The 12,689-nt window shown below is 40.7% G+C and overlaps 2 protein-coding genes across 3 annotated transcripts; one reads left to right on the top strand and one right to left on the bottom strand.

Moving 5' to 3' along the window:
- The first annotated feature begins 4,447 nt into the window (after positions 1 to 4,447).
- On the top strand, positions 4,448 to 8,259 carry LOC104425190 (glucose-1-phosphate adenylyltransferase small subunit, chloroplastic/amyloplastic). The gene is made up of 10 exons (XM_039304406.1): positions 4,448 to 4,563; positions 4,605 to 4,779; positions 5,404 to 5,700; positions 6,133 to 6,402; positions 6,513 to 6,692; positions 6,900 to 7,003; positions 7,149 to 7,260; positions 7,386 to 7,484; positions 7,618 to 7,737; positions 7,887 to 8,259. The coding sequence occupies exons 1-10, from the start codon at positions 4,448 to 4,450 to the stop codon at positions 8,001 to 8,003; spliced, it is 1,590 nt and encodes a 529-aa protein (XP_039160340.1). The 3' UTR covers positions 8,004 to 8,259.
- Positions 7,040 to 12,381, bottom strand: LOC104425191. Of its 2 annotated transcripts, XR_005547491.1 has the most exons (5): positions 12,159 to 12,381; positions 9,936 to 11,107; positions 9,754 to 9,823; positions 8,666 to 8,972; positions 7,040 to 8,492 (listed from the first exon to the last, which is right to left on the bottom strand). XR_005547491.1 is itself a non-coding variant. In XM_010037810.3 (4 exons), exons 1-4 carry the CDS (start codon positions 12,252 to 12,254, stop codon positions 8,829 to 8,831), a joined length of 1,482 nt encoding a protein of 493 aa, XP_010036112.2. In that variant the 5' UTR covers positions 12,255 to 12,381; the 3' UTR covers positions 8,464 to 8,828. The 2 variants fall into 2 exon arrangements, 1 of the variants encoding a protein (XP_010036112.2); XM_010037810.3 differs by having other exon boundaries at positions 8,464 to 8,972.
- Between the last annotated feature and the right edge of the window lie 308 nt (positions 12,382 to 12,689).

The following is a 12,689-nucleotide window of genomic DNA, read 5'->3' as shown; positions in this document are numbered from 1 at the left end:
CGCGTCGGTGAGGGGGTACATGTGCTATTAACTCTCATTTCTTCTAGACAAGCGTGCATCTTTTCTTTGAAAGAATGGTTGTGTTCTATCCGGTAGAACAAGGGTTCCCTTGTTCCGAAGATGCAATGATTCGAAGTCCTTTGAGCATTCGATATGGTACTCCGGGCACCATCCCACTCAAATTGTCATGAGCAATAGGCAACTATTAGAACATCATGTTCTTGGAGGCTGTCTCAAATACCAAGTTGTCTAAAGACCAGATCACATAATTGTCGTGACTCGAACTCTAATATAAAGTAAGAAAGACACGGTTGTGGCACTCGACCTCAATATGCCATGAACAATAGGTAATTATTACAATCAAGTTGTGTCCAAATCAAATAGCGTGAGTCCGGCGATTCAAACTCAAATGTGAAGCAAGAAAGACGAGCACGCTTACATCTTTACCGTTCGAGCAAACCCTTTGAAAGTATATGGATCACCAAGTACCATTCACACCATGAGTAATTACACCAAAATCTAATGGAGGATGTCGAATTGTCCATCTAGGACCATCCTTTTTAGCCATGCATCTACCTAATTCGACAATTCCAAGACATTGCCTATATGGCAAACATAATGACATTAACTCTAGCCTTCGCACGACAAGATCTTCTGCAGAAATCAACACTGCTTGCTGTCGGGATTGACTCCCAAGTCCTAAGTGAAACATTATTGAAAGACGCAGCCAAATTGTAGGAGCTATGTAGCTAGGGCTTTTTGGATGGAATCCAACTACATGGGCCTATCTTTAGACCCCGGCCCACTTCTTGTCCCAAGGTTGATTCGTTTATAGGGCTGGATTTTACACTTTGGCCCAACACAAAGGCCCATGCTCGCTTTTTTGGGCCGAATGAGTCTTGGTAGAGTTATGGTCATTACGTTCTCAGCAAGAGCCCAATGTAAGGCATTATGGGCATTTTCTCTTTCAATTTCCTTTTCTTTTATGGTTGGCCCGATGAAAAAGAGATCATATATCTTCCATGACATCATGAGTCCGAGTCACGTCGCAAGTGCACTTTTGAATGGCCTATGCAGCAGGTAGCAAGTCTATCTAAACGAGTAACTAGCCTCCACATGTGCTCGTGGTAAATAGATATAAAAATGCATAATATCATGATCTTTTGGGAATGCATACTTGATTTGGCAATTGAATCTTCAATAAGATCACGAAAAGAATTCAAGGCACAATGATTCGCAATTTAATTTACGTCATGTAGACATGACTAATTCCAATTTGCCATGCCGTGTCACAAAACTTAGGGCGAATTATATTTTATCCCAAAATTTATTGTATAGTGACAAGTTGTCCTCTGACTTTCAATATTTGCAAATTACGCCCGACTTGTTAATACTCGGTCACCAATTCTTGTATTGTTGACTCCAAGCAAGTTTCGTTTGCAACTCTCATCACGTTACTAGTTACTAGTATGGAGGACAAATTGATCATTTATCATTTATGTATGTGAAAGAAAAATAAAAATAAAAAAAAATAGCTCAAATATAGATATATTTCAAAATTGTATTTCAACTTGACTCTAGTGTTGACCATAATCAAATTCTGTCCGGAATGTTGATTGACCATGTAACAATCAAGTTCCATTGTTTCTGTCCGGAATGTCACCATGATTACGCACTACCACCCCGACGTCACGTGTAACTAAGATAGTTCACCAAAGTTCCATTGTTCCATTGTTCTTTTTTTTGTATATACTTATATGACTAGTTTTCCCTTGACAATCAGTCTCGTGTTGTCATGTGGTCGAAGCTACAGAAAATTTCAATCAAAGTCACTATCAAGGGGCATTCTATAATGAATCCAAAAATTCAAGAGATTGATTACAAAAATCAAATTGGCAGGGGTCAATATGTGACAACCCTAAAAACTAGGGCACAAAATGTAATTTGCCCCAAAACTTATCCTATTTAGCTAATTATAACATATTGAATTTGAATTCTAACATGAGAAGAAGCAAATGAGGTGAAAGTGTACAATCGGTGAAAGAACAGCCCAATAACTATGAGCACAATTTCATGAGAGTGAGATTTATTCAATGCCCAGCACTTTGTTTCATAAAATCTTTTGAGTGCAATGAATATTTTCCTCCTATTGAGAAGATGACCTTGATATTCGTAAAAATAATTAACAACCCAATAAGTAAGATTCAAAATAATATAGATGTTGAAAATTTCGATCCAAAGATAATTCTCATCGCTTGTCTTGCCTTGAAACTTTTCAATCGATATTATTAAATAATCGAGTGCAAATCAAGTCAAGTCATGATTCAATCACATGACTTTGTTAGAACTTTGTACCGTCCTTAGCTTGATTTACAAGGCTCTATCTTGATGTGATACAAATTGAGTGTATGTGGAAAATTCCAATGTAAGCACTGAAATTTTTCATGTACTCAATCTTGATTATGCATAATTTTTTTTTTTTTGTTGCTTTTCTACTTAATCAGGACGATCATATATGATCATCGAAGCACCAATTGCGTGGATGGTGAGGTTACATCGGTCGAGTATATTCCAACAACAAAACGAGCTGGCTTAGGAAGATTTTAATATTCATATGAAAATGACACGTGCCGCCACCTGGAATTTTTTATCAATTATATTGGGTTAATTAATCATTCATCATTAGCTCTATATGAAGTTTCTTCATACTTCCTTTCCAAATTCAACGGTGATCATGGTCTCCAACCATCTTATCACGTGAATTTCTCGACCCTCTCCCTCTCTCTATCTATCTAAATCATGATCATGAACTGCCAAAATATCGACAAGAAAAAGAAAAGAAATTCAATTAAAAAAAAGAAATTCAACGGTGCCGGTTCCTTCCCGTGGTCTTACCCACAAAAAAGCGAAATTCTAAAATTACGAAATAAGGTTAAAAAAGAAAAAGAAAGAAATAAAGAAAGGAGGAAAAGGAAAAAGTAATCGACAAGGGCATGTGACCCCATCGCAATCTCCCACCGTCAATTCACATCCACTAAATTAATAATATCTCTCTATCCTTCGCTAGATTTTTATTTATTTTTTCCTCAAACCTAGATATAATAAAATAATCACACGTGGATGGCGGGCCATCATTTGCGAATTGTCTAAACTACCCTTGCATGGCCAAAGTGGATCAATTATTGTCGCGCACGTAGAGTTTGTTTAACATAGAAACGTGAGATTTCGAGCGCGTTACTTACGAGGTAAAATCTTCTCGAACGTGGAGGCCATTTTTGAGAGCGATCTCCGACTCTTCCGAGATCCACCGTTCAAAGGCAACCATCAAATCTAATCGACGGTCGGAAATTGCTTTCGTTAGAATCCCCACATGAGTTATGCATTTTTTAATAAAAAGAAGAGAAAATCAGAAAATGGTTCAAAGCATCTCTTAAATATAAACCGAACTAAACCAAACGGATTGAAGTTTGGAAGCAAACCATTTATCAAGATTTGGTTTCGTTCAGCCGTTTTTTTTTTTTTTTTTTTTTTCTTTAGTTATTCATAATTTCGTGAGCTTAAATCCACTGAAAACAAATTGGAAAGGGAATTGATTCGGCGAGGAGACCAAAATTTATACTTATGACAATTCATAAGCTCGCTCCCAAAAATATTTTAAAAAAGAAAGGCTACAATGTAAATTATAGATATGGTTACAAAGATTAATATAATGCTTTGGCAAATGACACAAATGGTTCTTAAATTTTAATTCAATGTACAATATGATTTCTAGATTTTAATTTGTTTAATACGGTTCTTGAAAGTCTAATATGCAATATGGTCTCTAAACTTTTAATATGTTTAATGTAACTCTGAAACTTTTGATACATGTTAAATTTAGTCAATGAGATATATGAAAATATTTAATATTGGTCTGAAAAGACAGCATTGAATATCTTCATTTAATTCAATAATTAATTGAAGATATATCAAAAATTCAATAATCACATTAAATAAATTGAAAATTTGTGAACCACATTATGCATTGAATAAAAGTTGAAAGACTATATTGAACAAATTAAAAATTCATGGATAACATCGTACATTGAGTCAAAATTCATGAACCATCTCAAAATGCTTTAATTCGATTCATGTATTATTTTACGAAAGAACGCCCTTAGATTAAATCATACTCAAAAGAACAATTTGATTAAATACAGGAGCTAGGGAAGGGACGGCTACGAATCCCGAGGGGCCAATTCCGTAAAATCGACTCCGCACCGCAGCGAGCGGGAGCAGAAAAACTACAAATCCCGAAGTCCCATCAGATCATCGACTCCCCTCCTCTCCATCCTTCCTTCCTCCACAAATTCTCTCTCTCTACTTTCTCTCTCCTCTCTTCACTCCACAGAGTGTGGGCCCAGCTCTCGCCTCGACACCGGCGGCGGCGGCGGCGGCGGCGGCGGCAATGGCGAGCATGGCTGCGGTGGGCGCCATCAGGGTGCCTACCTCCTCCTCCTCCTCCTCCTCCTCCTCCTCCTCCTCTTTTCCGGCGGCCTCCGAGTCCCGCCACCAGCGGCGGTGGTGCAACGGCCACGGCCGAGCTCCTCCGGCCACGGCCGGAGCTCCTCCGCCCTGTCGTTCGCCTCCTCGCAGGTCGCCGGCGACAAGATCGCCTCGTCCGCCGCCGCCTCCGCCGCTGCCTTCAAGAGCGTGCGGAGAGCTCCGGCCGTCGTGTCTCCCAGAGCCGTCTCCGATTCCCGGAACTCGCAGACGTGCCTTGACCCCGACGCCAGCCGCGTTAGTTCTCTTCTTCTTCTTCTTCTTCTTCTTCTTCCCCTTCTCGTCCATCTAGTGCTCATCCTCTTCTCTGGCATTGGAAGGACTAGATGTGATTACGATCTGATGCGCGAAAAATCTAGCGATAAATGCGATGCCTTCGATTGAAACTCGATGCAACTAGACGGTAGATGGGATTCCGGTTGAACCGCTTATTTTTAGAATCTTTTCCGGGACAAGTTGAGGCCTGCTGATGCGAACTTTCAAGTGCCAATGCAAAAAGCGAGCATTTCTCTATAATCATTGTTGAATTTTTTTCCCCTCGCTAGTTACGTGTGTAGTGTTGACGTTACTGTCTGGTTTTCTGCGTACTGTCTTTGGAATACAGCTCGGTTGCTTAGCTCGCGGTGGGATTTCGATGCAGCTTTTGGATCGTAGTTTGGGTGTTCGACTTCTTTAAGCGTAGTTTATTGGGTAGACATCAAGGAGATATCTTGACGTCAATCATTTTCACAGTTCTTGTATTTTTGTGAATCTTCTTTTGAATCGCTATTTGGAACTTTATACTCCTCGCTGTTGTGTGGAAACCGAATCGAAGAGGTTTCATCTCACTTTGGATGCTTTGTTTGTGATGTGGTTTTCTAGAGTGTTCTCGGAATTATACTAGGAGGTGGGGCCGGGACCCGTCTCTACCCCCTGACTAAGAAGAGAGCAAAACCCGCCGTCCCGTTGGGAGCAAATTACAGGCTGATTGACATTCCTGTGAGCAATTGCTTGAATAGCAACGTATCGAAGATCTATGTCCTCACGCAGTTCAATTCTGCATCTCTCAACCGTCACCTTTCTCGGGCTTATGCCAGCAACATGGGTGGTTACAAAAATGAAGGTTTTGTTGAAGTTCTTGCTGCCCAGCAGAGCCCGGAGAATCCTAACTGGTTTCAGGTAATTAAAGAACCAGTCTTAAATTTTTGTGGCTGAGTCTGTCATTTTCACACCGAGCCGCTCAATATTTAATGACTAATTGGTTGAAGATCTTTTTCTGGAAATGTCTGATCAATCTCTCTGGAGCCGCTGGTCTAATTAATTGACACAGCTGTGACTGAGTTGTTCACAATTTGAAAACGGTTCAAGAAGTTTGGAGCAAAGTTCAGGTCATTCTGGCTGGAGTCACTGGTCTACGTGATTTTGTGTCTTTTTTTTTTTTTTTGGGGGTCAAAAGTCTACATGATTGACTTAGCTGCCGTTTGGCTAGCACATGAGGGCAGTCGTTACTAATATGCTTCATGTATATATTGGGCCCATTCTCTAATAGCATAAGCTTTTCGAAAAAGTGGTTCTCATCAATTAAAATGATCTAATGATACGTGATTACAGGGCACTGCCGATGCTGTCAGACAGTACTTGTGGCTGTTTGAGGAGCATGATGTTTTGGAGTTCCTTATTCTTGCTGGGGACCATTTGTACAGAATGGATTATGAGAGATTTATTCAAGCCCATAGAGAAACTGATGCTGACATCACTGTGGCTGCACTTCCAATGGACGAAAAACGTGCCACTGCATTTGGCTTGATGAAGATAGATGAAGAAGGACGTATCATTGAATTTGCCGAGAAGCCAAAAGGAGAGCAACTAAAAGCAATGAAGGTTAATTCTTCTCATCGATCTCTGCGTCATCTTTCTCTGCTAGTAACAAAGGAAGTGCTTGGTTTCTATGGTTTCAGTTCTTTTTAAGTTAACTTGTTTCCCTTTTGTAGGTTGACACAACTATCTTAGGTCTTGACGATGAAAGGGCAAAGGAGATGCCTTACATTGCGAGCATGGGTATATACGTTATTAGCAAAGATGTGATGCTTAATCTTCTCCGAGACAAGTTTCCTGGAGCCAATGACTTTGGAAGTGAAGTCATTCCCGGCGCAACTTCCGTTGGGATGAGAGTGAGTGTTATAACATCTACTTCTTGTCAAATTGACCTGGATAGTTTCACCTTCAAACTGGTTCTTGTTTTCTTTAGCAACAATATGCCATTTTGGAATTGCAGTACAGTATGAATTTATTTTTTTTAACTTCCTTTTTCCTCCAATCCCTTTCACATTACTCGTTTCAACAAGTTCTTCAATCATATATTTTCCCTGCTTTAACAGGTGCAAGCTTACTTGTATGATGGATATTGGGAAGATATAGGTACAATTGAGGCATTCTATAATGCAAACCTAGGGATCACTAAGAAGCCAGTGCCGGATTTCAGGTGGTTCCCGTTCTAAATTATCTCAGTTAATGATCATTCGATAACAAAATTGTAGATTACCTTTCTGAGTTCTGCACATTTCTGGATATTCTTGACAGAACACCGTATAGACGAATGACTTGACACCAATGCATTCCTTTTGCAGTTTCTATGATCGTTCATCTCCAATCTACACCCAACCACGGTATCTGCCCCCTTCCAAGATGCTAGATGCTGATGTGACAGACAGTGTTATTGGTGAAGGATGTGTTATTAAGGTATCTTCCTCAAGCCATTGGTCTTCTGAATTAGCTGATAGTGAATGACATTTTATCCTATGAGTAGTGCTAAAGGAAATGGATAAATCATTCAATTATTACCTTTCCATGTTCTTGAAATGCAGAACTGCAAGATCCACCATTCGGTGATAGGACTTCGATCTTGCATTTCGGAAGGTGCGATAATAGAAGACACCTTATTAATGGGCGCAGATTATTATGAGGTAACCATCACCCTTGAATGATTGAGGTTTTCTCAATCGAGCTCTGCACTTAGATTTACTCACCATTCTCCTGTTATGGCGAGGTATTTTGGTGCATATTTTGACTTGTTTCCCCCATCTCTTCTTGCTCCAGACGGATGCTGATAGGAGATTTCTGGCTGCCAAGGGCAGTGTCCCAATTGGTATCGGCAAGAATTCGCATATTAAGAGAGCAATTATCGACAAAAATGCCCGCATAGGGGAGAATGTGAAGGTAGCCTTGCATTCCGATCACCATTCTTTTGTTTCTTCACTTTCACTATGATTGACTAGTTCGTCCATGATCACTTAGCATGCAACTGATCTTATGACCTTTTTTGTCCTCGCATTTTGGAGGCTAACTGGTATTGCTTTATGGTCCAGATCATTAACAGCGATGACGTTCAAGAAGCTGCAAGAGAAACAGATGGATACTTCATAAAGAGTGGGATTGTCACGGTGATCAAGGATGCTTTGCTTCCCAGCGGAACCGTGATCTAGAAACTGTGCAATTGCGATCTAGCAAAAGCTTTGCATTGAGAAAGTGACGCAACTGGAAGTCATAATCTCTTTAAGGTAGCTCCATGGTTCTCCCACTAGACCTGTAATGTATATCTCAGTGCGACCAGATGTAACTAGCAGAGGAAGAGAGGACTTGAATACTTTACGATGTAAAGGTCTTTTTTCTTAATAAGTGAGGTAAGCAAGTGTATGACAATCTGCAATATTTCGTTTTAGCAGTTTTCCGTTACTCTAATTGGGCAGAAATCACCGATAGGAATGTCTTCATTTCTCTGTTTTGTTCATCGGAAAAAATTTGAAGATGATGACTACATGCCTGGAATTGATGGAGATCTCATTTCAGAGGCTTTCAAGACTGAAGAAGATAAGTAGTCCACATCGTGCCATCGGCAAGCAATCTCCGACTCTTGTTCATTCTATGGGGACGGAACTGAACTGATTCCAACAATTTTAGCAGGATATCATTTCCTGTCCAAGTCCAGATAAAACATCAAAACTAATCCATCCAATCCGACCATTATTCATGTACACGATTCTGAGTGACCTACAGCGGAAGTCATGATGCCGTTTCTATAATGGTCACAGCCAAACGAGTTTCCTTTGCAAATGACTGAACATCAGTTCATCATAAGGGAGCTTACTTATGTACAAATGCTGCCATCCCGAGCTACGAGAGAGGCTTCTTCCCTCACCAAAAACCTACTAAATCCTCACGGAGAGAGAGGAGGGTGGAAAAGATAGTAGTAAAATACTAGCGTCTTCTGAATGACTTTTGCCCTCTTCAAAAACTATGGACTGATATCGCTATCTTCTGGTAGCGATGTTCTTCCATTTATCCTTGAGATCAACAGGTGTGCGACTTGGATTGAAAACACGACAACCATATTCCAGAATTTTCCTCCAAGGGATATTCTTGTTCGCATTGCTTGAGAATAACTGCACTCCTTCCTGCAGCCCATCATCTCATATGAATCAAATTCGAAATCAACAAGTCACAACACTTTCCAGCATCTCTAGCTCAATAAAAGCCTTTAATAGTAAATTCTAGTCTATAAAAACAAGAGTAACTCGATCAGAACAATAAAAGAAGTTAAAAAGAAATGCTAAAAGGACAATGAAATTTGGATAGAGCTTAAGAAAAGGATATTTGAGGGAACTGAAAATTTTGTTGCCATCTTTTTCCAGTCTTCTATTCATCCTTGTCATCTTGCTCAGTTTTGCCTCATCTTAGCGTTGCTTTTGGTACTTATTTGTATTTTCTTTCTCTTGTGTTGATTTCTCAAAAAAAAAGCCTTCACTAGTTATAAAAAAAAAAAAGATAAAAGAAATAGGTTGATTGAACGAAGTTGCCAATCGGTGAATCACTATGCCCAAAAGTAGGAAACATCCAGCAATTCCCTAGAGACTACAGTTCAATCTATTTGAAATGGAGTTATGGCTTTCTACGAATAGATACATCTGTGGATATACACTCTGCGCGTAAGCTAGCTATTCAGATTCGTGGCAAAAAGTACAGGAGTAGCCCCCAAAAAAAAAAAAAAAAAATCAAAGACAATTTAAAGGACTCAGTGGATCTTAATATCGTATCATCATCATTCTTAAGACTAAACATGGTTTCTTGTTTCCAAATTTTACGAGCATGGCTGAGGATTTGGCCATTTCTGAAGGAAATACATGAAACTTGAAAAGATACAAACAAGAAAAGGATTCTACGACAAGAGATACTTGCCTTTAGGATCTCCTCCTCTTCAGGTGACCATCTTAATCTGCGCTTTACATTGGGAAGTGGTGGCTTGGGTCTGCATTTGTATAAACAGTAGACTCCCCATAAATCCAGTTCGTTGCTTCAACTTAAAAAAAAATGAATTTTATAATTCAGTAAACCTTCTCAAATTAATCAAAATCACTCACAATTTCCTGGGAGACTGTCGTTGTTGTCTTGACATTTCAGCAAGAGTGGCCTTGCCTTGATTTGTAATAGTGATGCCTGGTTCAGAGGAACCATTTCTTGGTGAAACAACCTCCTCCACTGGTGCCTTGCCTTGAGGTTTTGCACTTGGAGAATGTCCATTGTTCATGAAACCAGCCTCCGCATCAGAATCACATACTTGATCTACCATATTTGCTTCTGGGTTCACATCAGTGGCAAAATCTCCTTGAATTGAAGAGACAGTAGCATCACCTGACTGGACCTTCCTCCGTTTTCGTTTCCTACTTAGCCCATGACTTCTGCGAATACTTTTACGATGCCTTTTTCCTTCAGAAGATTTAGACAGTACAGCATCCTCAGCTGCCTCAGCTGCCCCTTCTTTTGAAGTATGATCATCAGCCGTCTCTGCTTTCTCTTGATCATAAACTTCCTTGCAGTGGTTATTGGTGGCTTCTCTTGATTCCCCTTCTTGTAACCCTTCTTCATAGACTAAATTTCTCTGAACATGGACACTAGGAGCCAATGTATCTGTTTGATTTTCAACCAATGCTTCATGTTTACTGTAGACTGGATTTACAGGATCGGATTGATGTTGCCCTTCATAGTTTTCTTTACTCACATCGTCATGGCAACTGTCATGTCCTGGAGATGGAGATAGATCGAGGTCTCCCCGCTTATCGACCCCGCTAATCTGCTCCCTTTGCCCCTTATCAACTACCCCATTGTCAAGAAAATTGGATAAAGCCTCTTTGCGCAACATGGCTTTTCTTCTCAATTCATGAACCTTTGCCACCACTCTTTTGTATGAACAATAAGGGCAATAGAAGTTCCCCAAATGATCAAATTGAGGTTTGCAGCTCAGGCACTTCTCATGGATAGCAATTGGGCAACTAGGCTCACTACAGACTAGCAATTGGCCATGTCCATTGCATGTTAAACAAGTCCTCTTTTCCAATATATGAATGTCCGCACTTTCTTGACTAGAAACATTTCGTAAGCCTCCGTTTTGAGATTTCTCAACAGGTAAAATCTCCACAGGGTCTGTACCGGGAACCTCTTCTCCATGCTGCTCAACTCTGACGTTACATTCATTTGTGCCAAGCACGCCATCCTCTTTGTTGGCTACATTCTCTGGACAGCATGGAGTTCTTGACTGAGAAACAAACCACACACATCAGTCACGAGACATAGTATCTATCCAGATTGTCACTTACTGAAATTTCAAGAGCATTTTTAATCACATGCAAACTTAAAATATCTAACTCAACCCAATAGCTTTAGAACTCAACATGGGCAAAAGTGAAAGGCACAAATACTTTTAGCAAAGAAACAAGAACACCAAGGGGTGCTACCCATCGCAAGTCAGTCAAAGACAATGCAGGCCCCTTTAACAGAACAAATATAAAGACGAAGAGCATCCCACATTACAAACTCATCCACACCAGGCCAAATAATATAGTTGACTAATAACAAACGTCTCAAGCCATCTCTACTTATTCTAAACAAAGACTCATCTCCTCCACCAAGCCATGCTTCACCCCTCAAAACTTGTAGCAAGCCCCTCTAACAGAACAAATATAAAGACAAAGTGCATCCCACATTACAAACCCGCACACACCAGGCCAAATAATATAGTCAACTAATAACAAACGTTTCGAGCCATCTCTCGTTATTCTAAACAAAGACTCATCTCCTCCAACAAGTCATGCTTCACCCCTGAAAACCTGTGGAGAACAGCCAGACGAATGAGGCCAAAACCGACAGCCCTGGATCCACGCCTCAACCAGTTCGGAATGCGAAAAAGAAGTGGATCACCCTTTTCGCCTCAAGTTGATGCGAGCAGAACCCAAGCGACAAAAAGCCACGAAACGGCTCCAACCTGCCCCCTCAAAAGAGCACAATTTCGCGCACTTTCGCCCTCAGGCGTCCGAAATCAGAAATCACATCTCCCCATTCATCCAACAATGTTCTCTTTCCATAATCACGTCCTAAACTCCGATTCTGAATGTACAATAACAACAAACGACAGGAACAAAACTAATAACAATCACCATCCACGAGGGGACGGCTTTGAAGTCGAAACCCAATGCACGTCCCAAGAAGAACTACTAAAAAGCTCCCCTACCGATCACGCCCCATCGGAAAGATTCGTGCGGCAGCCGACTAAAGACTCTTTCGCCGGGGAACGGAGACGAAACCCTAACCTGATCGGGGGAAGGCGCCGCCATCGGGGCGGCGGCGGCGGCGACGGGGGCGGCGGAGGGCTTCGGGAGAGATTTCCTCCGAGTCTCGACCCTCATTTCCGGCGCAGCATCCGATTCGCTCGCGCTCCGGCGACGGAATTCGAAGACGCCGCGGGTTCGAACTTCTCAGTTGCCCGCCTCGTTCCTGCTGCTCCTCCAGGGAGAACACATAATTCAAAGTTTGCTTCTCCTTTTTTTCAATAAATCGCGTATGCAAAGACTCTACGACGCCGTTTTGTAGGGTTTGGATAAATTTTTTCGTTTGTTTTGAAAAATTATCAAAGAGTTGTTTTTTATTGTAAAAATGCCGTTTACATGACTATGGAAAAAATTGATTATGTTAAAAATAAATACCAACCTTACCTTTATAGAACCTTTAAAATGATAATTATCTCATTTTTGGATTTTTAGCTTAAACACTCTAATTCCATTCCCATTTGCCTCAATTCAAAACCATGCTCTTAAGCCCACGTAGGTAAGGGGAAAAATTGG

The sequence above is a fragment of the Eucalyptus grandis genome, chromosome 11, assembly GCF_016545825.1.
Source record: "Eucalyptus grandis isolate ANBG69807.140 chromosome 11, ASM1654582v1, whole genome shotgun sequence".
Classification (NCBI taxonomy): domain Eukaryota; kingdom Viridiplantae; phylum Streptophyta; class Magnoliopsida; order Myrtales; family Myrtaceae; genus Eucalyptus; species Eucalyptus grandis.
The sequence above is the reverse complement of the archived record's forward strand: the minus strand, read 5'-3'. Positions and strand labels throughout refer to the sequence as shown.

Coding starts and splice junctions, on each gene's coding strand:
- LOC104425191 (XM_010037810.3), bottom strand. CDS start 12,254: ATGAGGGTCGAGACTCGGAGGAAATCTCTCCCGAAGCCCTCCGCCGCC. Junction 11,108..12,158: donor CGGCGCCTTCCCCCGATCAG/GTTAGGGTTTCG, acceptor TTTGTTTCTCAG/TCAAGAACTCCATGCTGTCC. Junction 8,973..9,753: donor AAGAGGAGGAGATCCTAAAG/GCAAGTATCTCT, acceptor GATGGGCTGCAG/GAAGGAGTGCAGTTATTCTC.
- LOC104425190 (XM_039304406.1), top strand. CDS start 4,448: ATGGCGAGCATGGCTGCGGTGGGCGCCATCAGGGTGCCTACCTCCTCC. Junction 4,780..5,403: donor TTGACCCCGACGCCAGCCGC/GTTAGTTCTCTT, acceptor GTGGTTTTCTAG/AGTGTTCTCGGAATTATACT. Junction 7,004..7,148: donor AAGCCAGTGCCGGATTTCAG/GTGGTTCCCGTT, acceptor TTCCTTTTGCAG/TTTCTATGATCGTTCATCTC.